This window comes from Hippopotamus amphibius, chromosome 7 (genome assembly GCF_030028045.1).
Source record: "Hippopotamus amphibius kiboko isolate mHipAmp2 chromosome 7, mHipAmp2.hap2, whole genome shotgun sequence".
Classification (NCBI taxonomy): Eukaryota; Metazoa; Chordata; class Mammalia; order Artiodactyla; family Hippopotamidae; genus Hippopotamus; species Hippopotamus amphibius.
Genome location: NC_080192.1, coordinates 133,359,557 through 133,375,990, shown reverse-complemented (window position 1 = coordinate 133,375,990; position 16,434 = coordinate 133,359,557). Strand labels below are relative to the sequence as shown.

General features: G+C 37.4%; 1 protein-coding gene across 7 annotated transcripts in view; it reads right to left on the bottom strand.

The window, feature by feature from the left end:
• Window positions 1–16,434, bottom strand: part of LDAH (lipid droplet associated hydrolase) — a 99,258-nt gene that overhangs the window by 59,659 nt on the left and 23,165 nt on the right. For all 7 annotated transcript variants that reach the window (XM_057742332.1, XM_057742331.1, XM_057742329.1 and 4 more), the window contains one exon: window positions 7,377–7,546. In XM_057742332.1, coding sequence (XP_057598315.1) covers window positions 7,377–7,546 — 170 coding nt within the window. The remainder of the gene's footprint in view (window positions 1–7,376; window positions 7,547–16,434) is intronic.

Genomic DNA, 16,434 nt, shown 5'->3' with positions numbered 1-16,434 from the left:
GTCCCCTTAAGGCCTGGGCTTAGAAGTACCAAAACATTACCTTGAATGCATCCCACTGGTGAAACCAAGTCACGTGCCCAGCCCAAATTCACAGGGGGAAGGGAGAGAGAGGAATGGCAAAAGAATCTGTGACCATCTTTAATCCACCACATGTCTATGTCTTTCTAGACATTCTCCTTTCTTTGCTTCTGTGGTATATTCTAGACTAGGTTAATGACCTTCAAATTTTTTACCTTGACCCACAGTAAGATATACATTCTACACTGTAACCTAGGATATCAACACACACTCATAAAAAGTGAAATAAAAGTTTCACAATACATACCTTTATACCAATAAAATATACTCTAATATTTTCTATTTTGCTTTACTTTTATTATTTTTAAATGCTGTTTTATTGTTTACAAACATATGTTTCTGTTCTCTGAAGAGGACTGTACTTCATGGCCTCCCTGTTGGCAGACTTGGTCATGTGACTTGCTCTGTCCAGTGCAGTATGAGGAGTGACAAATGTCACTTCTTCCAGGCAGAGGTTTTAAAATGCTGCATGTTATTCACTATTTCCTTTTTATTCTCTGCCACGAGGCTGGAATATTCCAGATAGAAGCTATTCCATCAATCTTGACTCTGGAATAAAAGTGCATGGAGAGAACTACACAAGGGCAGCCTACCCTCAGAGGATTTATATCATGAGCAAATCTTTGTTGTTAAAAGTCACTGATACTGTGTTACCATGGCTGGTTGCAACCCACTGAAGTGAATTCAGGACCCAGTAATAGACTGCAGCCAACAGTCTGGAAAATTATTATATCTTCTGCCTTTTTCTTTGCTTCCTCCTCTTCATTCTCCTTCCCACCGAATGAAGTCACTCCCCTACTACACATCTGTGACCTGTTTCTTTTCTCTCTTAACAATTTCCCTGGGCAGATCCCATATATTGTCTTCATTATTTCTCATCTGGACTAGCAAACTTGCTCACCACTTTGGTTGTTCACTTTTTATTCTATACTTTCTCTCCATTTCCTTTTCACTGAGACATTAATTTACCCAAGGCATGACTATTATTATCACAGATCCTTCCGTGGCTCCTTGCTGTCCAGAAAAGAGGGTTCAAATTCTCCTGCCCTTGCACTCTATCAGCCTAGGTTCTCCTGTCCCACTGCTCCCTTCACGCACACTGTGCTGCATACAAACCCGACCACCCACTGCTCTCCTCATGTGCCCAGTGATAAAAACCATTTCTCTTTTTTCAAATATTTCCTACTGCTTAGAATGCATAGCAACCCCCACCCCGCCCAAAAACCCCATCAAATTCTGTTATAAATACTTCTAAATACTGACTCATCCTTCCTCTGTTCAAATACCAGCTCTTTAATGATGCCTTTTTTTGATTTTCCCAGTTAGAAGCCATCTCTCTTTTTAAAACAGAGCCTGACAGTACTTCCTCATTTTGCCTTCTGCTTCTTATCAATTAATCTAAGGACAGGACTCTGACAATAGTGACTCTGACAATAGTTACTCTGACAAATGAATTATCTCCTATTCTTCCCCCACCTCCAGATTATCTTGACTGTTGAACACAACTTAGTGATGTCATATAATTGTTTCTCACAAGCATGTCTAACTTTGCAGACATGCGGGTTCTTCAGAATAGTCTACACCACAGTCTCATTACTCAAGTAATGACCTCATTACTTGCAGAATATATGAATTTATTTTTTTCCTGATTTAGATGAGATGTACTCCTGATTCAACACATACATGATCTAACATGCTACTTTGACTCTTTCAGTAAAGATTTTCAAGCTATTCAGGAGTACTTGCCAGTGTTTTGAGTCTCTAAAATTTTGAGTATCTACACCACCACTGGGGATCCCAAAAGAAACAAAAGAAAATAAGTTATTTTCTTATTGCTCAGAGAATTTACTTATTTTTGTCAATTTTACTCTCATATCTTCACCTAAGATGTGTTTGTTCTCTCTTGAGACAAAATTCTAACATGGTTATCTGTTTTCTCTATCTGCAGCAAATTAGCAGCAACAAAGTACCTAAGCAGGGAAGAGAAATGGCACCTAACACCAGAAGAGGAGATAGAAAAACTATAAAATAAACAGACACATGAATTCTTTTTTAAAAAAAGCACTCTCATCTAAGAAATTTCAGGACATAGGCAAAATCCCTTCAATTGTATTTTACTGTAGTATAATAACAGTATCAAAATGATGTCCTTGAATCATTAGGGAAAAATTCTTCCATAATCAATATACATTGTTGAAGAAGGCAGGTAAGTAAAAAATATATTTTAGACAAAATTTTACCCAACTGGATAAAATAGTCTGGGGCTTAAAGGAGTGAGTTTAAGTAATCTGGAAATTTCATTTAGAGAGAAGATATTTTTGCCAACCAGACAGACAAAAGAAGCTCTATGTTATTGTGCATTTTCCCAAAGGAAGGCCAAATGACATAAAAAATTAAGTTTTGAAGGATCTGATACCCCTGGAAGGGGAGGAAGTGTTATCGTTAAATGCCATATAAATTCTTAGAGGAAAATAAAAGTTAAATTACTTGAATTTCACTTCATGACTTAGTGCAGTGCCCAGTTAAGAATCGAGGGCTTTCAATTCCCAACCCTGAACTTTACGCAAACAATTTATGGGCAAAACCAGATGGCACATTTAAAACATACAGAGTGTTGGTGCTGAGGGAAAGAGTCTAGATGGTGGGGGTAAGATGATTACTTTTTTATTCCCATGTCACCCCTTCTGCCCCTAACTGCTAGAACAGTATTCACGGGGTCTCCTAATCCTTGAGTTACAATGCAATGAGTCACATGGAGCTAGTTGTGAACACTCCAGGAACATGCCACACTACCTGGAGCCTCTGCCATTGTCCAAAGGTTGAGAGAACCATCAGATACCTTCTGAGACTCTTCTTATATCCACAGCTAACATAAGTGTACCCCACCCCTAGATTAAGACAGGGCCGAGGCTGAATCCTGGCAAGGCACTTTTCTCTCAGTTCCTACCTTCAAAATTAATAAAGATGGGACTAGACTGTCTCTAAAAATCCTATGAATCTGAAATTGTGTTTATTATTTTAAGTCATGACAGTACTATTTAACAATCTTCCAATTATCTATTTTCTCAAGCTTCTTTTAAAAATTCTTTATTCTGGATATTACTGTCAAAACACATGAAGACTTTCTACAATTCTATGTACCAAATTTGCTTAAAGAAACAAACAAAAATTTTAATACCAGATTTTTAAGAGTCAATTATTTTCTTTCGCATATGAAAAAATAGGTCAGACATTATGTCTAAAATATGCAGTACGTATCTTAAAGTGATTTTAAGACCAAAGTTTCCCATAATTAGTTACAAAAACATTATAAAGAACTGAACCAAAATAAAACCAAATAAACCAGCTACTAAACCACACATGTGTCCTCAAAATCTTATGGGAGTCAAATATTCCAGTAAAAATAACAGAAGAGATGGAAACACAAGTTTCTTATTATCACACTTCATATGCTGTAAAACATAACAGTTAACTTATTTTTGGCAAAATGATTAGGGATTGCAACACTCTGGCTAACACAAACTTATGTGATTGTCAAATGCATCTTAAATGGAGCGTGTCATGCTAACTTCAGGCATGCAGGCACTGTGCCATCTTAGAGTAGCCCAGAGACACTGAAATTTCAACACCTCGGCAGGGATCACACCACCAATATTAACTGGGCCAGGTGCTTAAGGGGGGGAGGGGGCGGACTTCAACAATGTAGTTAACTGAAACCAGATAAAGCTTTTGAATAATAAAAAAAAATCATACAGATGTTCACCCTCCTCCCTGGGTAAGCTTTATGGACAATTTATTGCACGCGTTATTTTCTAGAGTACACCCTTTTTAAGAAAACACAGTTTCTCATGTCTCTCTGAAAACTCTATAATCACAGTATGAGTTATGTCTCCACAATTAGACTAGGTTAAGCTCATGTTTCATCTGCCTTTTCCCTTTTCACCACTATCCCTGCAAGGGTAAGAACACCTGAAAGCAGAGCCTTAATTAGAAAGCTATAGCGCTGAGGAAGCTATAAGAAGCTACATTAACCTTAAGATGCATTGTACTTCTTTCCCAACAGACACTGTGAACCCAAGCCAAAAAAAAAGAGATGGGTTCAAAACAAATGTGTTGAACAACTGTTTCCAAGTATGGACAAGAGAAATTATACTCGTACATTACATGTAGAATGGATGTGGAGCAAACAAGACGAAAACCAAAAGGAAAGAGCTCTGATTAAATTAACGAACTGAAGGACTCAGAAATGGATATTTTCTTCCCTAAGTTTACAGAATAGTGTTTTTGTCAGGGTTCTCAAGAGAAACAGACTCCATATATATATGGATATAGACAAAAGAACATTTATTATAGGAACTGGCTCATACAATTATAGAGGCCAAGAAGTCCCACACAACATGCCATATGCAAGATGGGAACCAGGAAAGCCAGTTGTATAATTCAGCCCGAGTTCAAAGACCTGAGAACCAGGGGAATAGGTGATGCAGAAGGCTTGAGAACCTGCAACTCCAATGTCAGAGGGCAGGAAAAGACGGCTGTCTCAGCTGAAGAAGAAAGAAAGAATTTGCCCTTCCTGGGAGTTTTTGTTCCATCTGGGCCCTCAACAGATTGGATGATACCCACCCACATGGTGAGGGCAGATCTTTTTCACTCAGTCCAATACAGATGCTAATTTCCTCCAGAAAAGTCCTCACAGACACCCTCAGAAATGTTTTACCAACTGAGTATCCTTTAGCCCGATCAACTTGACATGTAAAATTTACCATCACAAATAACAATGCTATTATTATTTCCAACATGCAAGTGCTCTTTTTAAAACAGCTGGAATAACTAATAACCAAAAATTATATTTCATATCGGTTTGCTACATTTTATTTGACAAGACCAAGTTACTTCCTACACCAGGAAATAAATTCAGCATTTTAATTTATATATTGATATATACCTATATATCTACATGCTTGGTGGTATATCACACAAGTGAAATCCTAACTGTAACAGTGGTGGGGTAGGCAACCTCTGACATGGCCCCCAGTGATCCCCACCTTCTAATATTCATGCTCTAGTGTAATCTGCTCCCCTTGAGTTTGGGCTGGATCTAGTGATTTGTTCCTAACAAGGAGAATACTGTAAAAGTAATGAGAGATCATTTCTGTGATTGGGTTACAGTCTGTGACTTCCATCTTGCCAGCAGACTCTTTCTCTGGCTCTTCTCCCAGACTTGCTCTCATGGAGCAAGTTAGAAAGGCCCACATTCTAAGGAACTGAGGGTGGCCTCCACCCAACTGCCGGTGATGAACCAAGGCCCTCAATCCAACAACCACTGAGGGAGTGAATTGAGGCAGATCCTCCTCAATTCCGATCTTCACATGAGACCACAGCCCTGGAAGACACTTTGACTACAGTCTTATGAGAGACCCGGAACCGGAGAAACTAGCGAAGTTGTGACCAGATCCCAGATCCACAGAAACTGGGAGCGAATAAATGTATACTGTTTTATGTATGTTTTGAGGTAACTTGTTACAGCTGCAGATCACTAACACAGTTGTTAACCTAATGACTGAGCCAGTGCTACCAGTCATTTCCATTATAATAATAGCTAATACTTATATGGAACTTTTAAGTTCTAGGCACTATTCTTAATTCTCTATATAATTCCTCACAAAAATCCTGTGAAGAACATACTGCTATCCCCCTTTTACAGATGAGGAAACAAAGGTACTCAATAACTTGCCCAAGGTCACCCAGACAAAATATGACAGCCAGTATCTGAACCTAGGTGTCTTGTTTCTAGAGTGAGGACTTGTGGCAACTGTGTAAACAGAACTACTATGGGCTAGGACTAGACACTATGAAAATAGTAACCTCATAACATGGTACCAGAGGAGCTTTAGGGGCACAACAGAAATCAGAAGCCATGCAAAATGCTAAAAACAAAAGGAAAGCCTGCTTTCTGATTAAGATGCCTTATCTAGGGGGAAAAGAACTGAGGAGAAGCAATAATATAGTGAACGAAATGCAATCTAGAATTTACTGAATTCACACTTAGAAATGAAAAATACATTTTCTTATACCGAACGTGAGAAATTAACAGCCACCATTTGGTATTAAAAACCACACGCAAGTAGGCTATAGTTGTACTTTTCTCAGAGGCAATTAAGTGTGTCAAGAAGTAAGTGTGTCAAGCCAGTGGGAAAAGGAGCAAATTCCTAGTGAGCTCCAAGACTCCACTGAAGATATTTTATCACATGGAGTAAGAAAAGTCAATATCCTAGGATAGGGAGATTCCAGGAGGGAATCACTTCCTATCTTGCATTCAGAGTACCAGGTTAAATAGCATTCCTGCATGCTCCCACACACCCTCTATTCACATAAGAAGTAGGTATCACACCTATGGGTCAGTCTGTGTCCTCCATTAGACTTCAGGCTCTCTTACCTCAAAGACTATTTTGTTCACTGGGATGTCTTCAAAACACAGCACAAGGCCTGATACATGGCAAGTGCTTAATATAAGTTTCTTGAATGAAGAAATAATTTATGTTGTGAATTGCATCCATTTAATGGGTCATTTCAATGGTATATGTCAATGAAAGTATGAGGTTTGGTTTGGTTTTGAAGTGCTGTATAGTTCACTAGTTTTCCTGGCACTTTAAATAGGTCTTTATGTCTCCAGTGTCTCACTTAATATCTGGCACATCCTGGCACCAGTGTCTCAAAAAGGCTTCCAAGCTATGGAACAGATAAGGATTCAGACTTATGACTACATAAAGAGCTAGTGCTCCTTCAGAACAACTGCTTACCTATCAACAATGGTGACGATGATACACTTTCTTCCTTTTGAGAGGAGGCATGAATATTTGCTTAATACTCTCCCTAGACCAGATTCTTGCCTCAGTCTTAGTTTGGTGACTGCTTTTAAATATTCCTTTACAAAAGACAGCAAGTTATATGTAACTTAAGAACTCCAGATAACCCTAGATTAAAAGGCATTTGTTCAAATAAAATATTGTATATTAACTATACTTCACTTTTTAAAAAAAAGGCATTTATTCAGAAAATTCCTACCTCCTTCAGCATTATTTTTTGAAACATTATGGGAAATGTATGCACTTTTACTATGTATGAAGTTTTACCACACAGGCCCACAGTAATACAGAGATAAGGATAAAGGCAGCTACCAAGTATCCCTTTCTGTGTTCTATTTATCAATTAAACAAGAGACAAAAAAGCAAAGGGAATCTGAAAGGGTTTGCGCAAGGGCACAATCAAGCCCCTAGTCACCCCCAAGGCATACTTACTGGGAGCTCAGGGGCATGCTTCAGAATCTGAAGGGAAAAATAGCAGCCTATGGAATGGCCAATGACCACAAGCTTCATTTCCTTTGGCACATGGGTTCTCAGGAAAGCTAGTTTGTGTTCTACTTGACCACGGAGTCCATAGATGTCCTTAATTTCCTGAGCATTTGGATCTAAGAGGAAAAATGTAAGTATGTTTTCATTCAGTAAGTGAAAGCAACGGTTTCACTAGGGAAAATATCTTAAAAAAAAGCAAAAACAAAAACAATAACAATAGTAGTAGTTATTTATTGAAAGCCCACCATATGCAAGTCACAGTGTTGGCACTTTATTTAAATTGTATCAATCTTCACAACAACCCTGGAAAAGAAGTATTCTTACCTTCATCTTATAGATGAAAATCCCAAAGCTCACAGAGATTAGCTGATAGACTGGCAGTTACATGCCTATTAAGTGGGACAGGTGAGAAACAAACCCAGGTCTCTGTCCTCAAAGCCCATGAACTCTCAACTATTTCATGAACTACTATAGTTTAGGCCAATGGTTCTCAAACTTGAGCATGCATCAGAATCTTCTGGAAGGCTTGTTAAAACACTGATTGCTAGGCCCCATCATGAGAGTCTCTGATTCACTGGGTCTGGGCTGGAGCCCAAAAACTTGCATTTCTAAGTTTCCAGAAGATGCTGATATTGCTGGTCCCAGGACCACACATTGAGAACCACCTGTTAGGCTAGGTTATATAATTAATAGACAACCAAGAAAATCCATGACACTGCTTCATTATTTTAGATACTCTTTATTTAAAGAAGCCAAGACTGAAAGACATAAGTAGAAATGTTTTAAACTATTCTTTTTAACCAGCACAGTCCTGACCTGAAATATCTTTTCTTCCTTTCACAAATGAACTGTCTTCTAAATTCTTCAAGATCTACTCAAAACTTAATCTTTAAGAAAAATGAAAAAGCCCTCCTTTGTGTTTAACTAGTATTCAATTCTTATTATAGCACTTCATCATACTTGTATAACTGTTTATTTCCTCCCTTAGACTGTGAGTTTCTTGAAGGCAAGGTCTATCTTTCATTTCTGTGCCCTCTGTGACTAGTGCCCAGTAAATATTATTGTCGAATGAAAATATGGACTAGACAATCTCTGAGGATGCTGTCAGCTCTAATGCTCTATGAGCAGAGAAAATTTCTATAGGTTTTCCCTATGAGCACATATACAACCCCAATGACAAGGTGTAATATTTCAAAATACCACAAAGTACTCAAATTCTTTCTAAAATTTGAGTCATTGGAATACTAAATTTCTTGCCTTCATGACTCCTGCGAGGTACTGATGCAACCTACAGTAAGGGTACCGGTACCCAACATTCATTATGAAGCACTGCTCTTCAGTTTTATCTGTACATGCTGGTTTTTCTTCCTTCAGTGCTCAGCTCCCCCTTCTTAATCTGGCTAACTCCTCTTTATCCTTCAAACTCTCAGCCAGTGCTACCTCCTCTGAGAAGCCTTTTCATGATTCAGTAGATGAGGCACAAAGTAGCTTTCCTTTCTGTTTTCACAACATCCCATGTTTGTCTCACCACACTACTCCTAATTTACTTCTACTGTACAATTCATGTTTTGCTTATCTCTTTCCTTATTTCTTATCTCCAATGCCTGGCATACAGTTATTGAAGAGCTTTTTATTGAATTAATGAGGCTTAGTTCCCCATTTCAGCGGTACGACTGAAACAGGAGATTTCCCAGGTGAGACATGTTCTGCTCGAATCCTTCTTCCTAAGTCAGCCTAGAATTCATTCTCCATTTAACAAGGAAGTTCAGCATAAAACAGAATTGGAAATTTGATTTCCGTAGGGCTTCTGATGGCTCCAAATCCGAATTTTTATTTATTTAATATTCTACTTAAGTTTGAGTTGTTTACCCTCCACTACTCTCATATGTCTTCTCTGATCACCCTATCCAAGAGTGACTGCATTGTGCTGATACCCCAAAACAAATACCTATAATATGTGCAACCCAAGTTCATTTTTCAAAATATTCAACTTTCGAAAATGTTGAAGTCTTCCTTTCATTGGGACAGTGTGGTGTAGCACAAAGATCAAGGGTGTTAGAGACAAGATAAATCTAAATCCCAGCTAAGCACCTTACTATACGACTCGTGCAAATCCTTTAACCTCTGGCTTCAGTCTCCTCATATATAAAACAGAGAGAGTAATTCTAGCCTCTGAGGAATGTTGTTTGTATAACACTTTAAAGCACATAGGAAGTGTCTGGCACAAACTATTTGAGAAACTAAATTTATGATTTGCTATCATTTCAATTCTTGTCATTTAAGGCCTTCCTCAAATATACACCAAAAATATTTACATGGTTAGAGCAAAGAGGAAGAAAATGAGCTAAGTACAATAAACATATAAAAGCTTCACTGATAGAAATAAGACCCTAAAACATATTTCAGATGAACTTTAATGACCATTATAATTCAAATCACTATCGAAGTGAATATTTCAGAAGTAAGTCTGGCTTTACCTCCGGGAATCGCTCAGTAGATTTCCAAGATAAACACACTATTTAGTGTTTTCTGAAGCAATGAGATTAATGGGGGAAAGTACTATCTATAAATAATCAATGATAGAAAATTTCAATGTGCTCTCTGGATATTATTTTACTAGCAAAAACTAAAAGCTAAAAGAATATCTACATAGTTGACTGTATACTTTCTCTCCTATTATTATTTTAATATACTCTGAAAAAATTCTAGGAATCATTAACTTAATCTCCATAAAATATTGTAAAAAAAATCACATTCAATTGTATTAAAACAGAATATTATGGAAATGATTTATACCATTCTTTTTACAGGGAAAATGTATTCCAAGTTATGATCAACTAAGTATATTTGGAACATAAACTGTTTCTAAATTGAAAACTGCCTGAATTGATAGATGGTAATCCAATTCACCAATTCTTTATCGGTATATATGGTCCTGAATATGATACTGACAATCCCCTTTCAGAACCTGAGCCTATTTCTTAGACCCATTTCAATGGAATTCTCTTCAGAGATCATTTACTGATTCTGGAGTTTATTTCAAAAGGTATGCATAATCTATTCCTATAAGTAGTTCTTTGAGGAATTAAGTAATATCAGTACTTCACAGTTACTTTTCATATAGTTGTTCAAATTGATTGATCCAGTTATTAAAATTCTGTCGATTTTGGATCAAAATATTATGCATCCCTTATAGCTTCAGGACACAGTTAAATCTGATAACTATTATTTTCTTCTATCTCACATGAACTAAACTGATGACAGAAAACAGTGACTAGTTGGCCACTGTTATATGGCAGTATGTTATAACACACTGTTATATGTGTTTCAATGATAATATTGAAAACACAGATATAAATACAATATACTCCCTTGTCTTCAAGGAGCTCACAGTCTAAGAAGAGGAAACAGAAGTAGATAAAAACACTATTACAAAACACTGAAGTATAGCTCAGGCATTTCCTTGAGAAAATAAGAGGGTTTTATTGGATCACAATAGAAAGGTAATGCCGCTTTGGATTCATGAAAAGTACTGTGCCTTTCTCCATGTAAACCAGGAGAGATATCTGGAAAACACTATTTACTACAGGTATATTACTATAACTGTGTAATTTTAACTATACATTTGAATACTATCACAATGGTCTAAATTTAACAATACATATTTTAACTGCATATCTACATATATGTTTATCTAGATATGCACTGAATATAAATGCATATGTTTTGCTATATATTGCCACACAAACAGTATTTACAAGTCACTGATGACCACAGAACTAACAAGACCAGAGATCAGTGCTTTGTGAGCCTTCTGCTAGGACTGAGTCTACAGACAGAAACTCTCTAAATCTTACACCAGAATTTTCTCAACTAGCGAAGTCTCCCATCCTGCCCCCATCATTACTCCAAAGCTATACCTTAACAATAACTTTAATTAAACAACTTACATGTGGAGATTAAAAGCCTAAAAATAGCACTTCATATTTTAAAGAGCGCTTTGAGCGAGGTGAATAGACAGTGTACTCTTTAGGTCAAGTTTTAAAAACACAGAAAACAATATCGTGTGTTGTTTAGCATCACATATATATAACTAAAAAGAGAAACGAAATCTACTCTAAATTCATGATAGTAGAACATAAAGGCATAAAAGTGTGAGGCATAACTTTGGACAACGTGATGAGTTCTGTGCCTGTTTGTGGTTATGGGAAAGGTGGAACAAATAAGGTTAGAAAGGAAGGTTGAAACTAGATCAAGTAGGACCCTGAACATCAGCAAGAAGTCTGGACTCCACTGGACTCCACTGTGTGAGCAGTGAGAAGGATCTCAAAGGGAGGGACAACGATCTGGTCTGTGTTGCAGGATGCCAGCTACCATGCTTTTCTCCCTCCTCTTGTCTGCTTCCTACTTCTGTCTTCCCAGAGAATCCAACAGTGTGCTTGATTCTTAACTCTCTTCTTGCTCTACCCTTTGGTTTTCTGCTTCTGAGAGACTTACTTGTTTGTTTCTGGTGACTGAGAGCCCTGAGACTTGACTGACGGACTGTCCCTGCCTTGGGAGAATCTAGTCATTCCCTGTAACCTCCACGTTCCTCTGCCAATCATAGTCCTGGCAAGAGAAGGCCCTACGGGTCTTCTGCTTTCTTTCAGTTTTGGGTACTGGAATGAGAGTGGTTTAATGGTTCTCTGAATAAACATGACGCAAATTCATCATTAACTGAAAGACTAAGTAACTTTTTTAGGTAATGTTTTATCAGCTGAAACTAAACCACTATGATTTCTAGGCTTTTATGTTACACGTTTTGAACAAATGACTTAAAATAGTTGATAATGAATCTACCATCAAGTAAGCTGACTCCACAGTAAATCAAAGCCAGAAAGAATTTATACTTCTAATTCCTCAAATTTTCTTTTCACACTTTTTTTCCCCCGAATCACCTCTTTCTGACATTGGTGAACATCTGTTCTCCCAATTATACCCAATTTATGATTGTGATAATGTGGTGCAGCTAGAATATTATTTCCAACTGTTCATAATTTTAACATGTGCTAATATGAAGCAAAACATACTTTCAACATTTGATGTGTGGTTATAGCTTATGTCTTTTCTCTCAGTGATTACATATTTTTCACACCATATTTTGCATGTCAGAAAACCTGTACTTTAGAACAATAATCTTGGATGATGAATAATATACCTGTCTTGCCTATCCAAATCAATCTACTGCAGCATGCATTTATAAACATAACCTTCAATTTGTAAAACAGATGAAAGCAGAACTGTTCTGCTTGAATGGGAAGGACTAGTGAAGCTCAGAGCCCCATTTGCCCTCTATAGGACTTTTGGGCTACTCACAACACAGATGGAAAGTAACTAAAGGCAGCATTTTCATTTCTTTGTATACCTCTGTAGCACCACACATAATAATCTAGTAGGTTGCTGATAAATCCTTGATGATGGATGAGTTGCCCTTTCACCCCCTCTCTAGAAACCACAGCTTCCTTTGGCCCTGTGGTGGCCCTTTGGGCTAATGCCTCTAGATGGCACTGTTCTCATTAGTAGCAAAGGACCCAGGCTCTAATTACCAAGTCATTAAATAACTCAACAGCACACAAGCAAGCCTAGGCAATAAGGGTACTCAAAATAAAGTTATAAATAATAAGATGTCAATTTAAAACAAGAATTAAAGACATTTCCCAGAAATTCAGACACACAATAGATACTCTCTACTGGTTTTCCCCACCAGTATTTACTGGTGAAGATCTATGGCAGGGCTTCTGAAAATGTGGTACCAGGACCAGCAGCATCAGTATTACTTAGGAATTTGTTAGAAAGGCAAATTCTCAGGTGCCACTTGTACTGAATCAGCAACTTAGGAGGCAGCACCTAGTAATCTGTGTTTCAATAAATCCTCCAGGTGATTCTGATGCCTGCCAAAGTTTGAGAACCCCTTATGCAGGGTTACTCTTTGAGTCTATTTTCAACTTTCAAAGTCGCTACTCACGTTCTGTTCAACGTTTGTTTTGTCTTCAAGTATGACTTGAGGGCTTACTATGATAACTGAGTTGGATGTTGCTCTCATTAGGTAATTCAACACATAGCTTCCACTATGATGGCCTTTCTCTCTGAGATAAGAATGTGGGAATAAGACACACTAGGTAATCATCACTAAGTTTGAAGATCACAAAGGAAGATGTATTATCCTTCGTGAGTACGATGAGGTATTTCCACTACTTCCTAGCAATCCCGGTCCTTGGTCATCTCTTCTCTTGCCAAAGTTAAGATAACAGGCCAGCAAAGCTGGCAGCTTTTTGAGATTTAGCATGTTAAACAAGCCTGTTTCCTAAGAATTCTTTTAACACATCTGTTTTCCAGTACAACATAAGATAGTCAAAGCACATTCTAAGCAGATGTATAAAATTCCTGACAAAGGGAAAGCCATGGTATTAAACCCCCAAATTTCTTTGGGTACACATGAAGAAATAACTTAAAACAATAAGAATGTATCTTTTAAACTCTTTCAAGGTAAGCAAGTATATACTACACATTTGATTCACTTTCAGTCAGATTTCAATGTGATAGTTGTTGAAATAGATGTTTTTAATCAAGGCAATAAAATCTGTATATTCAGTTTCACTTCACAAAATCTCTCACTGCTAGGTAATCAACAGTTACTTGCCTTTCAAAGCATACCCCAGTCTTTAAGCGAAGTGTAAAAGGCTCGAAAGTAAACTGCATTCATAGAGGAACACACACAGATAGAACAAGACACTATGAAAAGAGGCACTTTGAGGTCTTTAGGCAAGCGTTTGCCATGAATTGCATAGTTTCATCTGCTCTCCATTTATCCTGTCCCCCTTACAAGTCATAGCAGGAAAAGGGTGATAGACCAGGATACAATCTGTGACCGCAGAAGGGCTAATCAATAGCACTTTGCACCAGCCATCCGAGATGACCTACCACAGGACTAGAGCACTGACCTCAGGATTAGAAGTACTGGCCTCCTGTCCGGGTTCTACCACTCACCAGCACAAGGTCATTTAGCCCTGTTGGGCCTTACTTTCCTTCCTTGAAAAATAAGGGTTCAAGACAGAATTTAATGTAGACACTTTTAGTTCTAAGATCCTATAATTCTTTTCCTTTCTTTAAAATCTTTTTTTTAATAGTGGAAATTTTCAAACATACACAAAAGTCCAGAGAATAGTATAACAGACTCCCATGCACCTATGGTTAAGCTTCAAAAATTATTTTCTTTTTTCTTTCCAGCTTTACTGAAGTATGATTGCCAAATAAACTTGGTATATATTTAGGTTGTACAACATGATTGTTTTTAAAGGTGTACAATGTGATGACAACATACATACACACTGTGAAATGACTATCACAATCAGGTTGAGTAACACATCCATCGCCTCGCACAGTGAGTGTCCGTGCCCAACATTAAGCTTTTGACGGATGAGACATCCACTTTGAACAAACATATGGCCAGCTGTAATGACCCAGCTACTAGCAAAACAACCAGATAAGGAACTAGGCCGCCCCCACCCATGAAGGCTTTCCCTTTCAGAAAGCTCTGGGTAACCTAGATAACTGCTCAAGTGACCTTTTCTTCAAGGCTTGTTAACTTCTGTCTTTTTGAGAAGAGCCATACTAACAAGTGTGAGGTGACATATCACTGTGGTCTTGATTTGCATTTCCTTAATGATTGGTGATGTTGAGCATTTTTCATATACCTGTTGGCTAGTTGATTGTCTCCTCTGGAAAAATTTGCCCATTTTTAAAATTAGGCTATTAGTGTTTTTGCTACTGAGTTGTATTAGTTCCTTATATATTTTGGAAATTATCTCCTTACCAGATACATGGTTTGCAAATATTTTCTCCCATTTTATAGGCTGCGTTTTCATTTGGCTGCCTGTTTGCTTTGCTGTATAGATGCTTCTTAGTTTGATGCAGTCCCAATTGTTTATTTTTGCCTTTGTTACTTGTACTTTTGGTGTCTTATCCAAAAAATCATTGCCAAGACCAATGTTATCTTCTAGGAGTTTAATGGTTTCAGGTCTTAAATTTAAGTATTTGATCCATTTTGAGTTCATTTTTGTGTATGGTGTAAGATAAGGGTTCAATTTCATCCTTTGGCATGTGGATATCCAGTTTTCCCAATACCACTTACTGAAGATAGTATCCTTTCCCCATTGTGTATTCTTGGTGCCCTTGTCAAACATTAGTTGACTCTATATTCGTGGGTTTATTTCTTGGCTCTCTATTCCGATCCACTGACCTGTTTTTATGCCACTGCCATACTGTTTTGATTACTAGCTTTGTAATATAGCTTGAAATCAGGAAGTGTGATAACTTCACCTTTAAACCTTAACTTCAATCTTCTTCCTCAAGATTATTTTGGTATTTGATATCTTTTGTGGCTCCATATAAATTTTAGGATTTTTTTTCTATTTCTGTGAAAAAATGAGATTGGAATTTTTGTAGGAATTTATACAGGGATTGCACTTAATCTGTAAATTTATAATTCTAAATAGAAGATAAGTAGGGAAATAAAGAAGATAAAGTAGGTGAGAGTGGTAGTAGGAGAAATCTGAGCAACTAAGAGCTGAAACAGAGTCTGGATGATCCTGCTAATCAAGGGCCTGAACACTGAGAATGGAAACTGTTTTAGCAGAGAGGAGATTAGCCAAGACAAGGATAATCTTACATGTGATGCCTTAAAAAGAAAGACACAGGAAGTCTGGGTGGTGAGATAACCTAAAAATAAACAATATAAGTGCAACAGATTTGCTTCAAGCACAGAGGTATTTTTCTGTAAGTGCTAGCAAAGAGGCAGGTTCACAGTAGGTACTCGAAAAAGATTAAATTGAGTAAATGGAATTAGGAAAAAAGGAAAGCTTAAACTCCATTCTCAAGAGTTGGCATCTGATGTTAAAGTCAATTTAAAATTAACACAGGATTCTGGAATCAGAACTAACATTTCAGGAAGCTGATCTATACCACA